This window comes from Oncorhynchus nerka, linkage group LG24 (genome assembly GCF_034236695.1).
Source record: "Oncorhynchus nerka isolate Pitt River linkage group LG24, Oner_Uvic_2.0, whole genome shotgun sequence".
NCBI classification, from domain to species: domain Eukaryota; kingdom Metazoa; phylum Chordata; class Actinopteri; order Salmoniformes; family Salmonidae; genus Oncorhynchus; species Oncorhynchus nerka.
In genome coordinates this window covers 78828104-78852760 of record NC_088419.1, presented here as the reverse complement: position 1 = coordinate 78852760, position 24657 = coordinate 78828104, and the positions used below count along the sequence as shown (strand labels likewise).

The 24657-nt window shown below is 44.7% G+C and overlaps 1 protein-coding gene across 1 annotated transcript; it reads right to left on the bottom strand.

Annotated features, from left to right (window-relative positions):
* Positions 1-775: 775 nt before the first annotated feature.
* On the bottom strand, positions 776-24588 carry rhpn1 (rhophilin, Rho GTPase binding protein 1). The gene is made up of 15 exons (XM_065009186.1): positions 24049-24588; positions 20203-20318; positions 16541-16669; positions 15401-15476; positions 15202-15279; positions 14325-14449; positions 11003-11169; positions 10682-10869; positions 5711-5867; positions 5392-5514; positions 5111-5305; positions 4931-5007; positions 4694-4840; positions 4426-4578; positions 776-3946 (listed from the first exon to the last, which is right to left on the bottom strand). Exons 1-15 carry the CDS (start codon positions 24166-24168, stop codon positions 3737-3739), a joined length of 2061 nt encoding a protein of 686 aa, XP_064865258.1. The 5' UTR covers positions 24169-24588; the 3' UTR covers positions 776-3736.
* Positions 24589-24657: the final 69 nt, after the last annotated feature.

The window sequence follows — 24657 nt, the reverse complement described above, 5'->3', positions numbered from 1 at the left end:
CAACAACTGACACCCACGAAGCATCGTTACCCATCGCTCCACAAAAGCCACGACTTCAAGGTCTCAAAGCGAGTGACGTCACCGACTGAAACGTTATTAGCGCGCACCACCGCTAACTAGCTAGCCATTTCACATCGGTTACACTTGTGTGGTGTACCACTTCGCGGCTGAGCAGTTGTTGCTCCTAGGCATTTCCGCTTCCCAATAACAGCACTTACAGTTGACCTAACTGATTTGTTGGAAATGAGGGTGCCACGTTGAACGTCATGGAGCGGCTGTGTTCTCGATTTTATACACCCGTCATCAACTGGTGGGGCTGAAATAGCTGAAATAACACTAACTTGAAGGGGTGTCCCCACATATCTAGAGATGGGACAGCCGAGATTGGGACTGTCTATGACCTGAGAAAAAAAGAGCCATTTTCAGCTCTCAAAGCTTACAAGGCCCCCTCTCTCTAATAGTTACATGCAGGTTTCTTAATGAGATTTGTATGTATAACCTATATGTACAATACACACATCAATGGATCAAAGCATTTTTCATAAATAGCAATGTTTTTTTTAATGATGGGTTACATTACGCTACACCAGTAATGACATCTACTAAATATGTATATGTGACCAATAAAATTTGATATGAAAAGACTCAAACTTATCTGGCAATATCTGATACAATAACCAGGGTTATAGTGACACCTGCTGGTTACCACAGACCTACAATTATGTAACTGAACATGACAAACCTGAGAAGCTGTTACCATCAATGGAGACAAATCAGTGATCCACTCCTTTAATTAATTGAGAAAAGTCTGCAAAAGACACACACACACACACACAGTTGATTTTATCAGCAGCCAGCCATGATTTTCAGGTTCTCAAACAAAAGAAAGCAGTACAAATCCCTTAATTAACAAAACATCTAAAATAATCACGAAAACACAACCAAAACACCACAGTAGACAGATTTCACAAATCAGAAACACACATCTAAAATTCATAATTGAGATGAAAATAACATTAAATATATTGGAATATCAAAATACTATTTGGGTGTCCAAATGTTGAAAATGTAAAAAAAAAAAAAGTGGCCTTGCTAAATGTAGCATCATCTTTCGTCTATGCTGCTAAGTTAACTTGATAGGTGGATTCTACTTGGTAGACGGTCCATTCTCATCTTCAACGACTTAGTAGCAGACATATAAAAGTCTTTATAAAAAAAACATTATTCTAAAATGTGTGTGCTGTGTTGGTCTGAGCAGTAGTAGGACAACTAAGTTCGTATATCCCCTAATGTACCACGTAAACCATTTCAGCGTCACAAGATACAGGTAACTGCCCAAATAATGGCAGTCACTTGAGTAAATGAGGCATATGCCGTAGTATATTGAAAGCAGGTGCTTCCACACAAGTGTGGTTCCAGAGTTAATTAAGCATTTAACATCCCATCATGACTTGGGTCATGTATAAAAATGCTAGACTGGCCCTTATTTTGGCTACCATGTCTTTGCCCCAATAGGATGACAATGCCCCCGTCCACAAGTCATCACTGAATGGTTTGATGAACATGAAAATGATGTAAACCATTTGCCATGGCCATCTCAGTCACCAGATGTCAACTCAATTGAATACTTATGGGAGATTCTAGAGCAGAGCCTGAGACAGCGCTTTACACCACCATCTACAAAAGACCAAATGGAACATTTTGAGGAAGATTAGTGCTGCATTCCTCCAATAGAGTTCCAGACACTTGTAAAATCTATGCCAAGGTTCATTGAAGCTGTTCTGGCATCTCGTGGTAGCCCAGCAGCCTATTAAGACAGTTAATGTTGGTGTTGCCTTTATTTTTGGCAGTTACCTGTATGTAGAGCAATTGCAGAACACCATTAGGGGCGTTTTCCAATATATATATTTCTTGATAGAAAAAGTTACACCCATTGATCCATGGTCATTTCTGTGGCATTGAAGCGAAGCCTAACCCTTTTCCTAACCTCAGTCTCCAAACATGTTTCACTAATCCACCTGACCTGCTATGTAAACAAATAATGTGTCGAGAAACCATCAGTCTCATAACACCGGAACTGACCAATGGCAGGTATCAATGTGCATTTCCTGATAGCAGGGAACACCCATATTAAGAAACATCCCAAATTGTGGTCTGCAATTACACCATATTTGTTTTTCTGCACCTATGAAGTCACAGTGCGTAAGAATGTGGTACAACACATCAGTAGAAAAACTAATACACACACTGAGTGAAAAAAACATTAGGAACACCTTCAAAATATTGAGTTGCACCCCCTTTTGCCCTCAGAATAGCCTCAATTCGCTGGAGCATGGACTTACAAGGTGTTGAAAGTGTGGCTGGAGGCTGGCCTGGTGACTCCAATGCGTCCCACAGTTGTGTCAAGTTGGCTGGTGGACCATTCTTGATACACACGGGAAACTGTTGAGCGTGAAAAACCCAGCAGCTATAGTGGTTCTTGACACACTCAAACCGGTGCGCCTGGTACCTACTACCATACCCCATTCAAAGGCACTTAAAATCTTTTGTTTTGCCCGTTCACCCTCAAATGGCACACAAGCACAATCCATGTGAATTGTCTCAAGGCTTAAAAGTCCTTCTTTAACCTGTCTCCTCAGCTCATCTACACTGATTGAAGTGGATTTAACAGGTGATCACAGCTGTCACCTGGATTCACCTGGTCAGTCTCATGGAAAAAGCAGGGGTTTCTAATGTTTTGTCCACTCAGTGTAGAACCATTGATGTACTTTGAAGGTAGTCATTTGTACTCAACTATCAAACAGAAACAAAAGACTTCACATCAACAACTCTAGAAGACTGGTAGGAGAATGGAATGCAGTGCTATGGCTACAGCTATACATTCTCTGCTGCACAATGCTCTAATTTGAGGAAGTGAGGGCTCAACCCAGGTCCTGAATGGATGTCCTTGTTGTTTTTACTGTTGAGAGTTGAGTGACCTTGTTAGAACTGGAGTGGGAAAGCAGGACTCTGGGATACAGTAAAACATGTTTTTAACATTAAGACCAGTGGTGTAGTGGAGGGTAAATGCAAAAAATGTAAAAGCTGTTTGTGCACCTTTTGTTTATGGGAGCATTTACCCAGCTTTTGTTTATGGGAGCATTTACCCAGCTTTTGTTTATGGGAGCATTTACCCAGCTTTTGTTTATGGGAGCATTTACCCAGCTTTTGCAGAAAAAAATGCATTGAAAGTATACAAAGCATTATTATTCTCCACGAAAGGTGATCAGTGTTTATACAACTATATTTTCACTGATTAACACATGTGGTCTTTGGATCAGCGGCTGTAGTTTGACATGAAGTCTTCTTCCATCTCTATAATAGTAAGCGACAATAACACTGAGCCCCAACATTTAGCCCATTTTGGGACAGGATTTCCATGTCTTAACTCCCTCAGCGACAGATACATGCAGTCACCTGCTTTCTAAAACTGTTGTTTCTCTGCAGTTGAAACTGCTGTAATCTGGACCAAGCATCCTTTCCTACGAACCTCCTCTTCCTCTCCTTGCCCTGCTGCAATAACACATTTAATATCCAGTCATTTACAAAACATCCTTGTATTGTAACATGTCCACCTGTCATTCCCTGAGTGGTTTGTCTATCTATGGCACTGTCTGAAATGGCACCCTATTCTCTAGTGCACTACAATTGGCTGGTAGTGCACTGTATGGAATAGACTAACGTGTCTGCTGTGCCCTCAGTACATGGACTCACAGTCCCGAAAGTTTCCAAACGGCAGACTGAAGGTGCTGCCCAGTCTCTTGGTGGCTCTGCCTCCTCCCCCAGTCTTCTTCCTGTTCCAGTTGAGTAAGGGGGCGGTGCGCTGCCCCTTAGCCCTGCCTGTGGTCCGTTGCAGAGCGTTCGCTTCGTCTCCACTGGGGGAGAGCATCACTTGCCTCCTATCCACCTGAACACACACACGAGAGATGTGAAAGACAGTGTGTTACATCTCATTAATGTCTGTGTGTCAGGGCTTCACAGCCCAACCATTTTATTTGCATATGTGCCTAAATCTTTGGCTTGTGCGACCTGGAATGGTTATTTAGGAGCACCAGTACGCCGAGAAAGATTTAATATTTCAAATATTTGTCATCGTGCACCTACATCACTTCATGTGCACCTACATTTTTCAACTTAGTGTGTGTTACAAGGGAACGTGCCCCTGAGTTGAAAAATGTAGGTGCACACAAAGTGATGTAGGTGCACGATGACAAATATTTGAAATATTAAATCTTTCTCGGCGTACTGGTGCTCCTAAATAACCATTCCAGGTCGCACAAGCCAAAGATTTAGGCACATATGCAAATAAAATGGTTGGGCTGTGAAGCCCTGACACACAGACATTAATGAGATGTAACACACACACACAACCACAAGCACCCCTACCTGTGTATCGTGTGTGTGCAGTGTGATGATGCTGAGTTGTATTCCTCTGTCACTGCAGCTCTTCAGGATGTGGACCACCTCTCCATGTTTAGCCCACTTAAAGTCCTCTCCATCCACCGCCACTATATAGTCCCCCTCCCTCAAACCTGCCTCCTGAGAACACACAGTATATTTCATTGCTGCATGAAAAACTGTACAATTTCCATTGGAGAATCTTAGGAAATAAAAAGGCAGAGGGTTAAGAGGAGACGGGGTGCTTCCATCTCACCTGGGCACATCCCCCCGGCACCACCCCAGCCACAAGGACAGGAGAGTCTCCTCTAAGAGTCAGCCCCAAACCCCCGTCCCCTCGCTGGAGACTCACCACACGCACCGGCCCCCAGCGTGCCCTCGCACAGAACACTGTCAGGGGACCCTGCAGCGCACACACAGAGACACCATCATCAACTTCAAAACCTTGTGATTTTAATGATGACGAAGAAAATGTTTAGTCTCCCTCTCTTACCAGCCTTTGGAAGATGTCAGTGACTGGGACAGTGGAGAAGTTGGGTGGTGTGATGTCTGGTTTGTGCTGGGTTTGAGCTGAGGGACAACAATCACTTACTACTATGTTGTATGTTCAGTAGCTCTAATACACAGACCTCTCACTCACTGACTCACAAAAACCACTCCTTCCCTCACTCACAGTGTATCTCGGGGGCCTCTGCGGTCTCATCAAAGTCATCCTCTCGGTCCATCTCTGAGTATTTGTCCAGGGAGCGTTTGTACATGAAAGAGAGCACCTCCTGTAGAATATCCATCTTCCTCAGGATCTTACATAGACCATGTACTCTCATAGCCTCCTCATGTCTGATCACTGCACAACGCAGGTGGGCCTTCCCTACAGCGTGAGCACACACACGGAGCTTTAGTAGGTACTCACAATGACCATGCACAAAAATCTAATATCTTTGTGTGTGTACTCACCCAGTTTGCGTCGGTCCTCAGGGTCTCTGAGCACCTGGCTGAGTGGGGGTCCAGCAGGACTACTGACATGGAACTGGAAGAGAGCCTTCGCCGACTCTTCGTCACCCCCTTCCTCAATGGACTCTACAGAACATGACAGACACTTTTATACAAAGTGACTTACAGTACAATGACTGCATCCATTTTATGTATGTGCAGGGGGGGGGAAACAATCCACCACACATCATGCTCGCACCAACTGAGACACACAGGACCACACTGCACACACACGTATGTTCTCCTAAAGCATCATCCTTAACAGATACACACAGGTACTTACGGGTGTGGTCACAGAGAGCGACAGCAGCATTGTAGTGGGAGAGGGCTCTAAAGTGTTCGGCTTTCACTTGAACCATGGAGGCCCAGGAGAACGGGACATAGTCCTTCACAAGGGTCTGAGACATGGTCTGGAGCACCAAGCTATACACATCAGATACCTAGAGAGAGATTAAGAGAGATGCTCAGCAGGCTCTGCTCACACTTACTGGTCTGAAGCAAAACCACATGACTAACAACAGACACTTTATAGAACACAGTCCTTGGCAATTCCAGGCTTTGAGGTCATCTGCCTTTGGCCTAAAGAGCAGGAACCTGAACTTCAAAGAAATTGGAAATACAGACATTGTCATCCAACAAGAAACCTGGTATAGAGGAGATGGACCCACTGGTTGCCCTCTAGGTTACAGAGAGCTGGTAGTCCCATCCACCAAACGAACAGGTGTGAAACAGGGAAGGGACTCAGGGGGTATGCTAACTTGGTATAGTGCAGACCTAACACACTATTAAATTATTTGTTTTTCAACAGGACAATGATCAAACACACCTCCAGGCTGTGTAAGGGCTATTTGACCAAGGAGGGTGATGGAATGCTGCATCAGATGACTTGGCCTCCACAATTACCTGACCTCAACCCAATTGAGATGGTTTGGGATGATTTGGACTGCAGAGTGGAGGAAAAGCCACCAATAAGTGCTCAGCATATGTGGGAACACCTTCAAGACTGTTGGAAAAGCATTCTGTTAGCTGGGTACAATATCTACAGAGCAGGCAGAGGTGGAGGTATTGTCATCTATGTTAAATGCAACCTAGATGTCACGGTGTCCATTTCAACTTCTGTTCCGAGACAGTATGACTGCTTAGTTCTAAATGTGGTCCTTGGTCATAATGCACTAACGCTAGCGGGAGTTTAATCGCCCACCCTCAGCTCCAGTATCTGCTCTATGCAAAATGTTTGAGTTTGAATAATTCAGAGTTTGCATAATTAGACTATCGGAGATCTCAATCTGGACTGGCTGATGCCAGCGTCACTTAAAGACATTTGTAATTAACTAAATAACTATACCTACCCGTCCTAATCCAAAAGATCTGGAAAAATCTACATTAATAGACCTCGTCTTAAATACACCTCATATAGCTAGGGGGTTATTTGCAAATGACAGTGACGACTGCCCTATTACATGTATCAGAGACACTAGGCTAAAAGAAACCTGACTGTATAATTCTAAAGAAACTAAACACTTCTCCGAGCAAGCCTTTATCCATGGCCTTTATTTCTCAGAGCTTTTATCCGTAAACTGCATAATGGACCCAATTTCTTTTAGTCGATTTTTACCTCCATGGCTGATAAACACGGCCTGGCCCGTTAAAGCAACTTCCGGATACACATTTACAACATTTTAAAACAAACTAATCCTTGGTTCTCCTCTCATTTGAAAATAATTTTCCTGCAAAATAATAAAGCATGGGCCTTGGTGAGGAAAACTGGTGAAACAGCTGATTGGCTGCTTTTTATGCATTTGAGGAATAAAATAGGCAAAAATCTAGGTATTTTCTTAGTGCTATGACAGAGTCTGCTGGTGATCCCTCTAAATTATGGAAAACTGTTAACTCACTTAAAACGAGGAAATTCAACGTCCCTGCCGAAGCAAATTACATCGGAATCAGTGACTGAACTGAAACCTGTGATGTTTTTAATAAGCACTTTATTTCTGCTGGTTTTCTTTAAAAGAAAAATGTCAAACATGATCCTGACCGGTCTATTGTTTCAGCCCCTCGGCCTTCAGCTGATGTGGAAAACTGTAAGCCCGTTTTTAATTTCCAAAAAGTCACAGAAGATGAGGTCTTATCCGCACGATCTGCTATAGATCGTAAGAAATCGTTAGGCGCTGACGATCTGGATCCATATTTAAGTGTGCGGCTCCTACAGTTGAAATCGGAAGTTTACATAGCCAAATACATTTAAACTCAGTTTCACAATTCCTGACATTTAATCCTAGTAAAAATTTCCTGCTTAGGTCAGTTAGGATTACCACTTTATTTTAATAATGTGACATGTCAGAATAATAGTAGAGAGAATGATTTATTTCAGCTTTTATTTCTTTCATCACATTCCCAGTGAGAATTAGAATTTGTTAGCATTGCCTTTAAAATTGTTTAACTTGGGTCAAACGTTTTGGGTAGCCTTCCACAAGCTTCCCACAGTAAGTTGGGTGAAATTTGGCCCATTCCTCCTGACAGAGCTGGTGTAACTAAGTCAGGTTTGTAGGCCTCCTTGCTCGCACACACTTTCTGTTCTGCCCACAAGTTCTCTTTGGGATTAAGGTCAGGGCTTTGTGATGGCCACTCCAATACCTGGACTTTGCAAGTATGCTTGGGGCCCATTGTCCATTTGGAAGACCCATTTGCGACCAAGCTTCAACTTCCTGACTGATGTCTTGAGATGTTGCTTGAATATATCCACACAATTCTCCTCCACATGATGCCATCTATTTTGTGAAGTGAAACAGTCCTTTCTGCAGCAAAGCACCCCCACAACATAAAGCACGCGGGTGGCAGCATTAAGGTTAGGATGGTGTTCTTCGGCTTGCAAGCCTCCCCTTTCTCCTCCAAACATAACCATGGTCATTATGGCCAAACAGTTCTATTTTTTGTTTCATCAGACCAGAGGACATTTCTCAAAAAGTACGATCTTTGTCCCCATGTGCAGTTGCAAACCGTAGTCTAGCTGTTTTATGGTGGTTTTGGAGCAGTGGCTTCTTCCTTGCTGAAGTTTCAGGTTATGTCAATATAGGACTCACTTTACTGTGGATATAGATGCTTTTGTACCTGTTTCCAGCATCTTCACAAGGTCCTTTGCTGTTGATCTGGGGTTGATTTGCACTTTTTGCACCAAAGTACATTCATCTCTAGGAGTCATAGCGCGTGTCCTTCCTGAGCGGTATGACGGCTGCGTGGTCCCATGGTGTTTATACTTGCGTACTATTGTTTGTACAGATGAACGTAGTACCTTCAGGTGTTTGGAAATTGCTCCCAAGGATGAACCAGACAATTTTTTTCTTCTGAGGTCTTGCCCGATTTCTTTTGATTTTCCCATGATGTCAAGCAAGGAGGCACTGAGTTTGAAGGTAGGCCTTTAAATATCCACAGGTACACCTCCAATTGACTCAAATTATGTCAATTAGCCTATCAGAAGCTCCTAAAGCCAAGACATAATTTTCTGGAATTTTCCAAGCAGTCAACACAGTGTATGTAAACTTCTGACCCACTGGAATTGTGATACAGTGAATTATAAGTGAAATAATCTGTCTGAACAATTGTTTGAAAAATTACTTGTGTCATGCACAAAGTAGAGGTCCTAAATGACTTGGCAAAACTATAGTTTGTTAATAAGACATTTGTGGAGTGGTTGAAAAACGGGGTTTAATGACTCCAACCTAAGTGTATGTAAACTTCCGACTTCAACTGTATATATTAATACATTGGCGAGGGCACTAGAACAGTCTGCTGAACCCGGGCCCACTCTACTGAAATCAAATGTCTACCATTTGCTTGTCTCCAGCCAAGTAGGGCCTACAGCAGCACATAGATCTTCTGCACAGACTGTCAGACTTGGGCCCTGACAGTGAATCGCAGTAAGACAAAAATAACGGTGTTCCAAAAAAGGTCCAGTAGGCAAGACAACAAATTCTATCCAGACACTGTTGCCCTAGAGCACAAATTACTACACCTACCTCAGCCTAAACAACACAGGTAACTTCCACAAGGCTGTGAACGATCTAAGGCAAGAAGGTCCTTCTAGGCCATAAAAAGGAACATAGATCCTAATTGGGATGTTGAGTTTTGTCTAAAAATACTTTAATCAGTTAACAAACCCATTGCCCTGTATGGTTGCGAGGTCAGAGGTCCACTCACTAATCAAAAAGTCACAAAAATTAGACAAACACCCAATTGAGACTCTGCAAAAATATACTTACTGGAAAACGCAAAACAATGCAGGTATAGCAGAATTAGGACTATACCCGCTAGTTATCGAAATCTAGAAAATATCTGTTAAATTCTATAACCACCTAAAAGGAAGCATTGCCCACACATTCCACCACAAAGCCCTCACCTACAGAGAGATGAACCTAGAGAAGAGTCTCCTCAGCCAGGTGAGCCCCAGGACAGAAACACATTTAGACCAAACCAAATTATGAGAAAGCAAAAAGAGAACTATTTGACACACTGGAGAGAATAAACAAAAAAACTGGAATGTTATTTGGCCTTAAACAGAGTGTACACAGTGGTAGAATACCTGACCACTGTGACTGACCTTAACAAAATCCTTGACTATGTACAGACTCAGCATAGAAGGCTATTGAGAGAGGACGCCAAAGCGCGGCATCTCGAGAGCCAGTTTGCCCATGTGCCCACAAAATTATGTGGAAACTGAGTTACACTTCCTAACCGCCAGACAAAAAAATGTATGACCACATTAGAAACACATATTTCCGACAGCTCACAGACAAAGAATGTGAAAACAAATTAAACATTGATAAACTCCAATATCAGTTAGGCGAAATACCGCAGTGCCTTCACAGCAGCAAGATTTCTGTCCCATTGCCATGAGAAAAGGGCAGCCAGTGGAGCACAAACATTGTAAATACAACCTATATTCATCTAGTTATTCATTTTCCCTTTCATACTTCAACTACTTGCACATTGTTACAACACTGTACATAGCCAATAATATAACATTTTAAATGTCTATATACTTTTAAAACTTGTGTAATCCATTTGCTTCAGCAATGTAAAATATATGTTTCCCATGCCAATAAAACACTTTGAAATGTAATTAAGAGAGAAAGTCAGGAGAATGGAACATAGTCCTTAACCAGAACGGAAGAGTAGTCTTCAACAAGGGCACTGGCTCAAGGTATTGTGCACCAGTGGGTATAACATGTTTGACACACACACAGACACACCCCCTCACCCGTGCGGCCTCCTTTGCCACTTGTAGCTTGGTGATGAAGTGCGTGTCCGGAGTTGTGAGTGTGACTCTTTCGAACACACACTCCTGCACCTGGGCAATCATCAGGCGGACCAGCATGCATAGTGACGGGCCACTCATATCCAGACTGGGAGCATTGGAGAAGTTCTCCTTCAGGTAGTTAAATGCACCTGGACACACACAATAGCTTTTACAAGTATGTTGAAACACAGTAATGACAGAGTAAAAACAGAAGGTGTGTGTGTGTGTGTGTGCGCGCGCATCTCATGCCATGTTAATGCGAGTGTACGAATGTGTGGTTACCTGCAGCTCTCTGGAAGGCGTCTATAGCCCGGTCTATGCCAGCTGTAGCAGAGCGGTCCTGTCTGGCTCCTATCTGCGTGTAGAGAGCCCCCACGTTGAACAGCACACTGCCCTTCTCAAACGCCAACGCACGCTGGCACGACGGCACACCTGTTAGAGAGTCATACCTAGAGACAGAGCGGGGGATGGGCAGGTGTGAGAGAGAGAGGGGCAGTTGAGTCTCAGAGCGTTCCCACAGCTCACTGACACCTCATCAGATCAGTCAACTTGAACAGAGCAATAATCAATCGTGAGGCGTCAAAGCCAAAGGAACTGAATAATATTAAGAAATGCTATAGATGGAAGGAAAATAGGGCGGAAACCTAGTAGACAACAAATTCAATCCCTTTTAGACAACTTCCTGGACAAAACCTTCCACTGAAATAGTAAAGTTGTAAACGTGGTAGTATAAAACCTAAACAGTATATATGACCTCTCAGCTTCCCTATCAAATCTAAAAATGTCAAGCAGACAACCTAAAAATTGACAACAATGACACATTTTGATGAAGAATGCAAAAACCTAAGAAAGAAACCTATACAACCAAATACAGAGACACAGAAAACCTGAGCCTACAACTTTACTATGGTGAATCACAAATAATATGGAAATACACTCACGAAAGAGATGGAACAATACATCAGAAATCAGCTCAATGTATTTGAAGAATCTAAACCACTTCTGGGAAGTTTGGAAAACACTAAACATTGAGTTGTCCATCCAAAACAAATGGATAAATATGGTATGGATAAACCACTTCTCCAATCTTTTTGGCTCTATAACAAAGAACACAGCAAAAACATGCATGATCAAACACAAATCTTAGAATATCAACTATTAAAGACTGCCATAACCACTGGATTCTCCAATTATACTGAATGAACTACAGCACAAAATACAAACCCTCCACCATAATCACCCTGCACACCCTAATTGACAAACAAACCAAAACAAAGGCAAAGTCCTCCCATGCTTTTTTGATAAAAAAAGAAGCTTGACTTCATTTGGCATGAGGGTCTGCTATACAAGTTGATGGAAAGCGGTGTTGGGGAAAAACATTCCAACATACAAAAAAATCCATGTACACAAGTGGTTAAACATCGCCATGGGGTGAGACAGGGATGCAGCTTGAGCCCCACCCTCTTCAACATATATCAACAAATTGGCGAGGGCACGAGAACAGTCAGCAGCACCTGACCTCACCCTACTAGAATCTGAAGTCAAATGCCTGATGATCTGGTGCTTCTGTCCCCAACCAAGGAGGGCCTACAGCAGCAGCTAGATCTTCTGCACAGACTGTCAGACCTGGGTCCTGGCAGTAAATCGCAGTAAGACAAAAATAATGGTTGTTCCAAAAAAGGTCCAGTTGCGAGGACCACAAGTACAAATTCAATCTAGAGCCCACAAAACACTACACACACCTCGGCCTAAACATCAACGCCCCAGGGAACTTCCGCAAAGCTGTGAACGATCTGAGACAAGGCAAGAAGGGCCTTCTACACCATCAAAAGGAACATAAAATTCAACATACCAAATAGGATCTGGCTAAAAATAATTGAATCAGTTATAGAACCCATTTTCCTTTATGGTCTGGGGGTCCGCTCACCAACCAAGACTTCACACACACAAAAAAAAAAAAAGGTCTGCAAAAATATCCTCAGTGTACAAATTAAAACACCAAATAATGCTTGCAGAGCAGAATTAAGCCGATACCAGATAATTATCGAAATTCAGAGAAGAGCCGTTAACCTCTACAACCACCTAAAAGGAAGAGATTCCCAAACCTTCCATATCAAAGACATCACCTACAGCGAGATGAACCTGGAGAGGAGTCCCCTAACCAAGCTGGTGCGGTTCACAAACAGACCCCACAGTGCCCCAGGACAGCAACATAATTAAACCCAACCAAATCACGAGAAAACAAAAATATAATTACTTGACACATTGGAAATAATTAACAAAAAAAACAGCGCAAACAAGAACGCTATTTGGCCCTAAACAGAGAGTACAATGTGGCAGAATACCTGACCACTGTGACTGACCAAAACTTAAGGAAAGCTTAGACTATGTACAGACTCAGTGAGCATAGCCTGGCCATTGAGAGAGGCCGCCGTAGGCAGACATGGCTCTCAAGAGAAGACTGGCTGTGCGCACTGCCCACAAAATGAGGTGGAAACTGAGCTGCACTTCCTAACCTGCCAAATGTATGACCATTTTAGAGACACATATTTCCCTCAGATTACACAGACCCACAAAGAATTCAAAAACAAATCCAATTTTGATAAACTCCCATATCTACTGGGTGAAATACCACAGTGTGCCATCACAGCAGCAAGATGTGTGACCTGTTGCCACGAGAAAAGGGCGACCAGTGAAGAACAAACACCATTGTAAATAAAAACCCATATGCCTGTTTATTTATTTTCCCTTTTGTACATCATTATAACACTGTATATATATATACAAACATAATATGTATGACATTTAAAATGTCTCTATTCCTTTGGAATGTTTGTGAGTGTAATGTTCACTGTTCATTTCCCTTTTGTTTATCCATTTCACTTGGTTTGGCCATGTTAACATATGTTTCCCATGACAATAAAGCCCTTTGAATTGAGAAAAGGGAGAGAAACAGAGGATGAGACTTGAACTAGAGAGGAGTAAGAGACGTGAAGGTGTGTGTGTGTGTGCGTGCATGCGGTGGGTTGCAGTGTGTGTGTGCGTGCATGCGGTGGGTTGCAGTGTGTGTGTGCGTGCATGCGGTGGGTTGCAGTGTGTGTGCGTGCATGCGGTGGGTTGCAGTGTGTGTGTGCGTGCATACGGTGGGTTGCAGTGTGTGTGTGCGCATGCGGTGGGTTGCAGTGTGTGTGTGTGCATGCGATAGGTTGCAGTGTGTGTGTGCGCATGCGGTGGGTTGCAGTGTGTGTGTGCGCATGCGGTGGGTTGCAGTGTGTGTGCGCGCATGCGGTGGGTTGCAGTGTGTGTGTGCGCATGCGGTGGGTTGCAGTGTGTGTGTGCGCATGCGGTGGGTTGCAGTGTGTGTGTGCGCATGCGGTGGGTTGCAGTGTGTGTGTGCGCGCATGCGGTGGGTTGCAGTGTGTGTGTGCGTGCATGCGGTGGGTTGCAGTGTGTGTGTGCGTGCATGCGGTGGGTTGCAGTGTGTGTGTGCGTGCATGCGGTGGGTTGCAGTGTGTGTGCGTGCATGCGGTGGGTTGCAGTGTGTGTGCGTGCATGCGGTGGGTTGCAGTGTGTGTGTGCGCGCACGTCTGGTTTGGGTGGATACCAGTGGAAGTGGACTCCTAGTGTTCTGTGTGGGGGGAAGAACCTCTGGTCCAGGTAGTACAGCTGGTTATAATACTCCATCAGAAGCTCCAAACCGGCTTCATTACGACTGGGGGTACGCATGGCCTGTTGACAACACACAGTTAATACACACATTAACACTCAACGCAACAACATACATTTACGCAGATATTTACAGCCACTGAGAAGCAACCAGTCAGCCAATAGTCACGGAGTACATTTACATGCACAGTAATAATTGGATATTAAAATGATTATGGCGGTAGTCAGATGACATGACTATTGTGTAAACACCTTACTCTGCTCATCTTAATTGGCGTAAAGTCCAAATCGAAGTAAACGTACGTCCATTAAAACACCTGGTTTTCTGAGATACCTTTCAAATCATTAGGACATGTAAACACCTTAAATAGTTTTGTTTATATAAATTGGCATTCCAGCGGTGCATGTGCTAGCACCAGCCGAGAGCCTTCTTCTTTAGCGACGCGAGTTCGGAACAACTGAAGTCTTAGAAGTCATTTTCACATACAAACTTTATATGTCCGAACTCAGAATCAAATATGATTCCCAAAAATAACATGGCCGCTGTGGTAGAACCTTTATTTTGATTGGTGATTTTTTGCATTTATCAGTGTCATCAGGTAGCCTGATGTCAGAGGTGTCCATGTAAACAGGATTATTAGGGAAAGCATTCTTCTTGCAAAGCATGTAAACGTTTTAATCAAACTATTATATTAATTTGACCATCCATAGTAAATCACATTATTGCATGTAACCATACTCAATGTCATATATCCACTAGGTGGCAGCATCTTCAACAGCATGAGCAGTTAATTAGCATTTCAAGGGTATCTAACCTGTCTGAGCTCCATAAACTCCTTGATCTCCTTCTCAAACAAAGAGCTGTCCTCTCCATAATGCTCACAGATAACGTCCTGACAGAGTGAAGAAAAATGAGAGATATATATTAAATAAAGTGAGTACTGAGAACGAGCAAGAGAGATATTATCCATTGTCCTCACCTTGAGGGAGGCCGTAAGGTCCTATCGTCCTTACCTTGAGAGGGACAGTGAGGTCCACTTCCTTGGTCTCCTTCAGACCCAGTGGGATCATGGGAACATTGATGGCTTCACTTAAGGAGAGACACCAACACATGTGTTAAATGACATTTGTCACAAACCTCCACAGAAAACCCCAAACCTCCCTCCCCATCTGTCTCCCTGTACTATTAGAGTAACTATATTGACCAGTAGCCCCTCCCCCCCTCTAATACCACAACACATTAACTCCACCCCTCCCCATGGGGTAATTAATGACAGTAATCACAGGATTTGTCCCCCTTGTGACCCTGCGCTTCAGCTGGGATGGAAAAAACCTCAGAACTGTGCCTGGCTAACAAACACACCTCGCTTCCTTACTGGCAATCCAGGCAACTCATTAGGCTAGAATTCGCGCAAATAGGCCATCGCATTGTGCCCCCCACCAGGGTGTGTGCTTTCACACCAGGCTGATCACTAGAAACAGACTTCAATTTCGGACGTTTTAAAAAAGGTCCTGAGAACGGCGATAGGCCTTCATCGGCTCTCACAAAACAAAAAGAGCAATATTATTGCCCAGCACGGGCGAACTCATGATACTCGGAGGGCGAAGAGCGCTAACAAGCCGGGAGAATACTTGATAGTTCATGGAAAGAGCACCATGTTTTTGTAAAGCCTGCCCCAAACCATAGCCCTAACCTTAAAGGAAAACTCCACCCAAAAACTATTAATCCATTGTTGATAATGTCCCAAAATGTTTTGCTGGTCAGCAATCAAGTTGTCAAGATATACAACTTTCATAATACAGAAACCATCCCCGTATGACGCATCATATGATGCAAAATGCGTCACACAGGGATGATTTCTGTATTTTGAAAGTTACATATCTTGACAGCTTGATTACTGACCAGCTAAACATTTTGGGACATTATCAACAATGGACTAATGAAACAAATACCAAAAGTTCTCAGATGGAATTTTCCATTAGCCAATTGGAATGAATACCTAACTGTAACCTTGAGTTGTTTCCGTTTTCACCCTGTAACCACGTGGAATTAACCTTGGTAACCACATGGAATTAATGCCTAAAAAAAGACATTCATCCATAATACATCAGATTTGTAAGTAAAACTATGAGATCTTGTTGTTCACATGTTACCTCTCGGTCTGGTAGACCTCCATATTGCTGTTGAGTTCCTCTAGCTCTTCCTTCAGTAGCTGCAGGTTAGAGTTGACAAAGCTCAGCTCTAGAGCCACAGTCTCCTTTACCTTGTGGTTAGTGGTGGCTCTGCAACAAACATGTTCATATCAGATTATATTAGGACTATATAGAAAAATACCATACAGAAACAGGATAGTGCATTTTGTCCATGGGCATTTGTCAAATGGACAACAGTGTGTTTGATCACATAAGCTTTCGTTACTATGGATGACTGGCTGATCTGATGTAAACAACGCTAACATTTTAGAACTTTCCTCAAACTCCGAGGCATCACTTCGTTGTCATGGTATCCGACAGACACTTCTCTCCACATCACAGAAATCCTGGGTACTCCCCCTGGTTACGCAATGGACACTTTCTGGAGCCCCGAGGAGTTTTGGGCTGATAACTAACTCACACAAAGCAATTAGCCCAAATGGTGGTTATTTAACTACAATGACCAGAATACATTGAGCCTTCCACTTGTCCAGGCAAGTTTCGTAGGGCAGACTGATACGGCGAAGGAGAGGGACAGAACGCCAGATCGAGAAGGATAGAGAGCAGTTGTTCCTTCGTGAGGCATCTCTATCTGACAATACATGATCTAAGTAATTCATTGTTGGTATTCAGAAGTCATCAAAATATGCTTGATCTACTTTGAAGAACTACTAAAATAGTGATTGTCAGAAAGCAGCGCTATAGCCAGCTACTAGTCTATATGGGATGACTTGTTGGGACAGAGACACCGCCTGAGAAGAGATGATCAAATTAAAAATGTCACAAAGGAAGTATTTTATTGATGTAAAGTAATGTGAATAAATGGATAATAAGTGATACGCAGTAATGAGCAGTCTGCCATCATGGGGCTTTTATTAATTGCTTTATTCTGTGTTGTTACAGCATGCAACCCACATAATGCATTTGTTTAAACCAAATCAAAAACGTGACTATTTTTCAAAAACTGAACAAACGCTCTTTTCGCTCAGCACAGACAACTGTGATTAACTTGGATGAGAAAGCCACTCCCTTTGCCAGGTGACAATTAGGACTCAACGAGAGCCAGTCTTTCAACCACAACAGGAGACTTGTCCCGGATTAGAAGACACACACACACACACGAAAGGTTAGGCATGTTGACACCTGTCTGAGGCTAAGAGAGACAGAGGTAACTAACGGACACACACACACCTTGAACCACCAATCTGTGACACCCCCCCAGTATATAAACACACCGTCCTGTTACACCAGCCCACAGTATATAAACACGCCGTCCTGTTACACCAGCCCACAGCATATAAACACGCCGTCCTGTTACACCAGCCCACAGCATATAAACACGCCGTCCTGTTACACCAACCCACAGCATATAAACACGCCGTCCTGTTACACCAGCCCACAGCATATAAACACGCCGTCCTGTTACACCAGCCCACAGTATAAAAACACGCCGTCCTGTTACACCAGCCCACAGTATATAAACACGCCGTCCTGTTACACCAGCCCACAGTATATAAACACGCCGTCCTGTTACACCAGCCCACAGTATATAAACACGCCGTCCTGTTACACCAGCCCACAGTATATAAACACGCCGTCCTGTTACACCAGCCCACAGTATATAAACACGCCGTCCTGTTACACCAGCCCACAGTATATAAACACGCCGTCCTGTTACACCAGCCCACAGTATATAAACACACCGTCCTGTTACACCAGCCCACAGTATATAAACACACCGTCCTGTTACACCAGCCCACAGTATATAAACACGCCGTCCTGTTACACCAGCCCACAGTATATAAACACGCCGTCCTGTTACACCAGCCCACAGTATACACAATATATAAATCAGAAGCGCTAATGTGATGCACCCCCTCCCCTCCTAGGTTCTCCAATCATCCTTCATTAGTCTTGGTCACTCCCTTTCCCCTCCTCACCCTAGCTCCTACCACCACAAACCAATTCACAGACAACTCATCGTGTGTGTGTACACGCGTGACTGGCGTTGAACCCGGGAGTCCTGTATCATGCCAAATGACTTGGTCGGAGCTAATGCAAGTCTTCAGGTATCAGGCAGGGTTAGACTACTAATAACCCGAAGACGGTTCACTGAACTATTTCCATTACACATGTGGGTGTGGGACACTGGTGAGGATAAACATGTCTCCCACTGAAACCCAGAGATGAGATTCCTGCAGACAGCTGCCCTCCCTAGGAAAATCTCTCTCTGCATGGGAATGGAAAGGTGCAGCAGCTGGACAAGACACAGCTTGTTGATTGGTGGCGCCAGGGGTCTCTGTGATCCAGTCTCAATAGAGGGGGAAGGAAGGGACAGGGTGCTGCTAGGGGGGTGGGGGTGTCATATCTACAGTGCAACCATTTAACACGCATACATACGGGCCTAAATATTTACTGTGCGACCTGGAATTTCAATTTAGGAGCATCAGCTTAAATACCAAATGTCTCAATTTAAGCGCACATGTGCTCCTTGTAAAAAAGGTCAGCATAGAGCCCTGCCATAGCCACCCCTCTTATGTGGTTGTCTCTATAGGGCCAAACAGCAAATTCTGAAGTAGGGCAATTTGAGTCATATCCTAGCCTCAGAGGACTCTGAGTCAACTATAAAAAGCTGGTGAATGGGATACATGGTGCATGACATCTCTACTAATTCAATGACTAGGCTAATCTTATTCTATTTCCCTTATGCTAGCTTTTCTCAAAACCTAAAAAAAAAACAAGTGAGGGGAGGGAGGGTTGACACACGGGGAGGGTTGGTTCTCTTTCAATTAGCTTGATGTTGTTCATCTTATGACCACCTGACTCAGCAGCTAAACAGCCCACTAAAGAGAAAAGGAGCACACTGCTCTGCTTTAATTCAGAGCAGTCTCCTCTCCCCAATCTCCTGCTCCTCATCCTCTCTGATGGATGAATGTGGATGTTAAAGAGAGTGTCCAACGTACCATAGCTCTGCTCCTCTACATAACCACTGACACACCATGTCCTTCAGTGGCCCTCACAGTAACACTGTACATATACAAGCGTGGGATGAATGATGAACTGTTTGAAAGGATCAGAATGACGCTAATGCCCTGAGAGAGGTTGGTTTGATGTGCTATAAAACCCTAGGTCAGCTTTGATGTCCTGCCACCAGCCTCTTTCTTCCTCTGAAATAAAGTCAGAATTACTTTAAAGAAGACAGAATGAGAACAGGCTGTATTATAACTGTACAAGTACAGGTCAGAGAGACTGTATGTGTGTTTGATAAGACCATCCAACTGGCAAGTTACACTTTAAAACTGAGGGGGGAAAAAAATACCAAATAAACTTAATCAAACCTGCCGAATGACCACACAGACACACAGAGTGCCATAAAACAAGGTGGTGTGTTTTGGGGGCGTTCCCCATACACCCTAAAATAGTTTGGTAGATCCATCTGCTAGTGTTTATATGTGATACAGCTCAATGTTTCCACAGGTAGTGGGGCTCTGGGTTCCTTCTCCCACCACAGCGTGGGAAGTGGCCCCAGAGCTGCCCAGGAGGAGAGTGTACACACAGGATCAGAGACAATATTTGTCCACTGGTACAATGACCCGTCCCTTCCCTCACCCACCCCAGCTCACCTGAAGAGGTTCTCAGCCCCAGCCCTCATCCTCATCTCCTTGTTGATCTGCTGGTTGATACGAGCTCTACGGTGCTGCAGCTTACTGCGCTGGGTCTGGGAGCACGGATCACAACCCTGGAGAGAAGGGTGGGGGGGGGGGGAATAGATTGTGTATAATAAGCGGCTATTGAACACCAACTGCAGGTAAAACAGAGTACTCCTAGCCGAACAGGTTGGTTGGTGGACTGTTCAGTGGATTACATAACAAAGCCCTGCAATAGATACATCTGAGCACCTCGTTAGTTTCCCTCCCTGATTAAGTATGAGTGATTAAACCTTCACACTTGTGTACGGGTTAAACATGGCAGATTTGAACACCGGTAAGCGCCTAAATTGGAATATAATGGCTGTACAGTAACATGCTCTACATGACGTCAGAGTTCAGTGTCTCCGCCTCACAGCTCTGTATGGGTTTTGACTGACAGCAGGTCTGATCTTCAGCACTGCGCACGACAAGAAGTTGCCCACATCCCTACCGCTAGTTGAGCAACTGTTGTCTGAGAGGGAAATACAGTAAATTACGAGGACTCAATGCATTTTGAAAGAGGAGACGTTGAGGATTATAATAAATACCACTTTGTCATACAAGCAAACCAAAACATCTATACGGTCCAAATGTGCACTTCACATTATCAATATCATAAAACTCATGTAATATACAGTGTCAACGTTTATCACTACTATGTTTGATGTACAGTTACACGATGACATGGCGTTATACCCTGGGTTGTCCTGAACCTGTGCTTTGTTATATTATGAAGAAAATCTGCCGGGGACAACACACTCACGACTCTATTCATCGCACACCAAAATTACAATCTGCTTCTCTGTAGGCCAGTTGAGAACAAGTTCTCATTTAAAACTGCAACCTGGCCAAGATAAAGCAAAGCAGTGAGACACAACAACAACACAGAGTTACACATGGGATAAACAAACGTGCAGTCAATAACAATAGAAATATATATATACAATGTGTGCAAATGGAGTGAGGAGGTAAGGCAATAAATAGGCCATAGTAGCTAAGTATTAAGACAGCATTTTATAAATGTAGCTAGTCATGTTGGCAATAGAACAAGCTTTCAAATTATTCCCACCTGACCCAGATTGCAATTTATAATGGACTGTTTTTGGATTGCTTAAAAACAACACAACTACAAGTGTACATGCTCTAATTCCTTAACAGCACAGCTAGGAGAGCATGAAAAAGCACCTTCTAGTTGAAAACTTCTTTAAGTCATAAAAGTGCATTGAAATGACTTAGGAACTGTGTACACTTTAGATAAGGTGTACAGCCACTTGGAAACACCAGTTACAGCGCTCACCCCAAATTCTCCTATCATTTTCTTATGTTACTGAATGTATCCAGAGTATTTTCAGATTTAAAATAAACATGAAATTCAACAGTGTAATGTTTGGATTCAGTCTTGTGTCAGGTGAACTGCTGTGTCCTCACCTTTAAATCGAATGTTCCCATAATCTCCAAACTGTTCCTTTTAAATTGCTGCCATGGTTATGCATATGCTCTCCATATTTCTTGTGTTTTGAAACCTTTCAAATTTGGCCCTATCCATACGTGTAAAGGGTTAAGACCACCCTCCTCCGTCATAGTTGGGATCAGATAGCCTATTACATTGGCAACAGGATCCCCGTGGCGATGGTTGCCAAGAGACCAAGCCCCAGTAGAACTCAGTCAGTAACCTGCTGTGAGGTAAGTCCTTAGACGTCACGGCCCACGGAGCGGAGGAGACTCGGAATACCTTACACCTGACTACCATAGAAATACAGCCACCAAAAGTTAGCAGTGCTCTTTTTTCCAACACCAACTTCATCCACCACGTCTATAAGTGGCTAAGATGGGCTCTGAAATCTCATCTTAGAAGACATGAGGCTGGGAAGAGGGGGGTGAGCTATCGTCACTGGTAAAGGGGTGAACAATTGCCACTTGCTGCTAGGAGATCAGAGCCTAGATCAGGACTGTACTAGTGTCTGATGATGCTGCTGCACCATACTATAACTAGAGCTGGACTGGGGTCTCAACCCAGGGTCACCTGTTAGACACCTGACTCCACTGTAGTCTTCCTTCAGTCTACTGATAAAGGACAAGACATGTACATGTCTTGCCAACATGTAGGCCTATAATCGTCGGGAAATGAACAGAAAATGACAGTTGATGTTCTGTGGGCAGATGCAATAGGACCCCCCCTTTAAACCAACCCTCTCCATTTCCTTCCCTCTCCCACCTCCCTTCATCCCCCTCTGTGAGTTGTTTGTTTTGTGAGCGTGCACCCAGTAATCCTCAGAGTGCTTGTAGGGATTAGGGTGCTAGCCTAGCCATGCTCCAGTAGCCTGCCTTCAGTCCCCTACTCCATTCTCCCAGTTTAGCCATAGCCGTGCTCCAGTTCCAAGCCTCCAGCCCCAGCTCATCCATAGCCATGCTTCAGTGCCCTACTCCATTCTCCCAGCTCATCCATAGCCATGCTTCAGTCCCCTACTCCATTCTCCCAGCTCATCCATAGCCATGCTTCAGTCCCCTACTCCATTCTCCCAGTTTAGCCATAGCCATGCTCCAGTTCCAAGCCTCCATCCCACTGCCCCAGCTGCTCTCCAGACCCAGGGCCCCAGCCCACTGCTCAGCCATAGCTGCCCTCCAGACCCAGGGCCCCAGCCATAGCTGCCCTCCAGACCCAGGGCCCCAGCCCACTGCTCAGCCATAGCTGCCCTCCAGACCCAGGGCCCCAGCCCACTGCTCAGCCATAGCTGCCCTCCAGACCCAGGGCCACAGCCCACTGCTCAGCCATAGCTGCCCTCCAGACCCAGGGCCACAGCCCACTGCTCAGCCATAGCTGCCCTCCAGACCCAGGGCCCCAGCCCACTGCTCAGCCATAGCTGCCCTCCAGACCCAGGGCCCCAGCCCACTGCTCAGCCATAGCTGTGCTCCAGACCCAGGGCCCCAGCTCACTGCCCCAGCCCAGCCTTAGCTGCCCTCCAGACCCAGGGCCCCAGCCCACTGCTCAGCCATAGCTGCCCTCCAGACCCAGGGCCCCAGCCCACTGCTCAGCCATAGCTGCCCTCCAGACCCAGGGCCCCAGCCCACTGCTCAGCCATAGCTGTGCTCCAGACCCAGGGCCCCAGCCCACTGCCCCAGCTCAGCCATAGCTGCCCTCCAGACCCAGGGCCCCAGCCCACTGCTCAGCCATAGCTGCCCTCCAGACCCAGGGCCCCAGCCCACTGCCCCAGCTCAGCCTTAGCTGCCCTCCAGACCCAGGGCCCCAGCCCACTGCTCAGCCATAGCTGCCCTCCAGACCCAGGGCCCCAGCCCACTGCTCAGCCATAGCTGCCCTCCAGACCCAGGGCCCCAGCCCACTGCTCAGCCATAGCTGCCCTCCAGGCCCAAGCCAGTGGACAGTAGGGGTACAGCAGGGGGTGAAATAAGGTAACTAGGCTCTCCTAGCCACAAACCATCTGTACCATGACACCTCCCAACTGGACAGTATCCTACTCCAATCTACCCCCCATGATGCAATAGCAGACCCCCAACCTAAGTCACCAAAAGTTCACCAACATAAGGCAACTCAATGCAGGTCCAGGATACCCCTCAATGAATCTGTCAACGATTCAGTAATGACACTGCATGGAAATGCATGTCAATAATAAATAACTTTGAAGAGTACGTAGTTGATCTGGTATTTATTTTTATATTATTGTACCGTCATAGCATATGCTGTCAATTTTCCGTTTGAGCGTGTAATATAAAAGGTGTTGGTACAGTACCGTGTTTTTGGAACTACAACTGCGTATCCCTCACCTTTCTGATACTCCCGTTGTGACTCCCCTCCTCCATCCGTGCGGGAAGCGCCAACTCCTCGTCTGAGCCAGCGTCAGACATCTCTGGCTCTCTACAACAGAATGTCCCAAGGCCGTTCATTTGTACAAAATAAAAACACCACTTTCCTCCCTTTCTACTCTAGCCAACCCTACCAGTTATTGTCACGGCATTTCTAAGGCAAGCAGACAGTGTTATATAGTGTCTATGGTTGCAACAATATCGAAACTAGAAACAAGTGAACTGGGATTGAATGATGAGCTCGTTATGCCTAGCGGTTTATGTTTGTAGCATAGCATTGTCCCACAACTAAACATTACACTTGCCTCGTCGCAGGTTCTTCTCCCATCATCAAGCCAGGACGCTATGCAACTTGTTGCACCAATACTTGCAGGCCAGGGTCTGTTGCGGTGGATGGGAAGAGAGCAAATCAGCATAGGAAAGACCCGTAACAAAACAATCACGGTCTTATTTTACAATTTGCATTCGCGCAACTCTCTCACACAATACAAACGAAATAACTCGTCGCGTGGCTTTATTCCAGGAGGCGGTGTCTTTAAATGCAAAATAGCCAATGACATAGCACCTACA

Excerpts from the sequence above, each read along its gene's own strand:
- rhpn1 (XM_065009186.1), bottom strand. The coding sequence starts at position 24,168 with ATGAACGGCCTTGGGACATTCTGTTGTAGAGAGCCAGAGATGTCTGAC. Across the intron at positions 16,670-20,202 it reads GGGGCTGAGAACCTCTTCAG|AGCCACCACTAACCACAAGG; the intron begins GTGAGCTGGGGT and ends TGTTTGTTGCAG. Across the intron at positions 4,841-4,930 it reads CTGACATCTTCCAAAGGCTG|GGTCCCCTGACAGTGTTCTG; the intron begins GTAAGAGAGGGA and ends TGTGCGCTGCAG.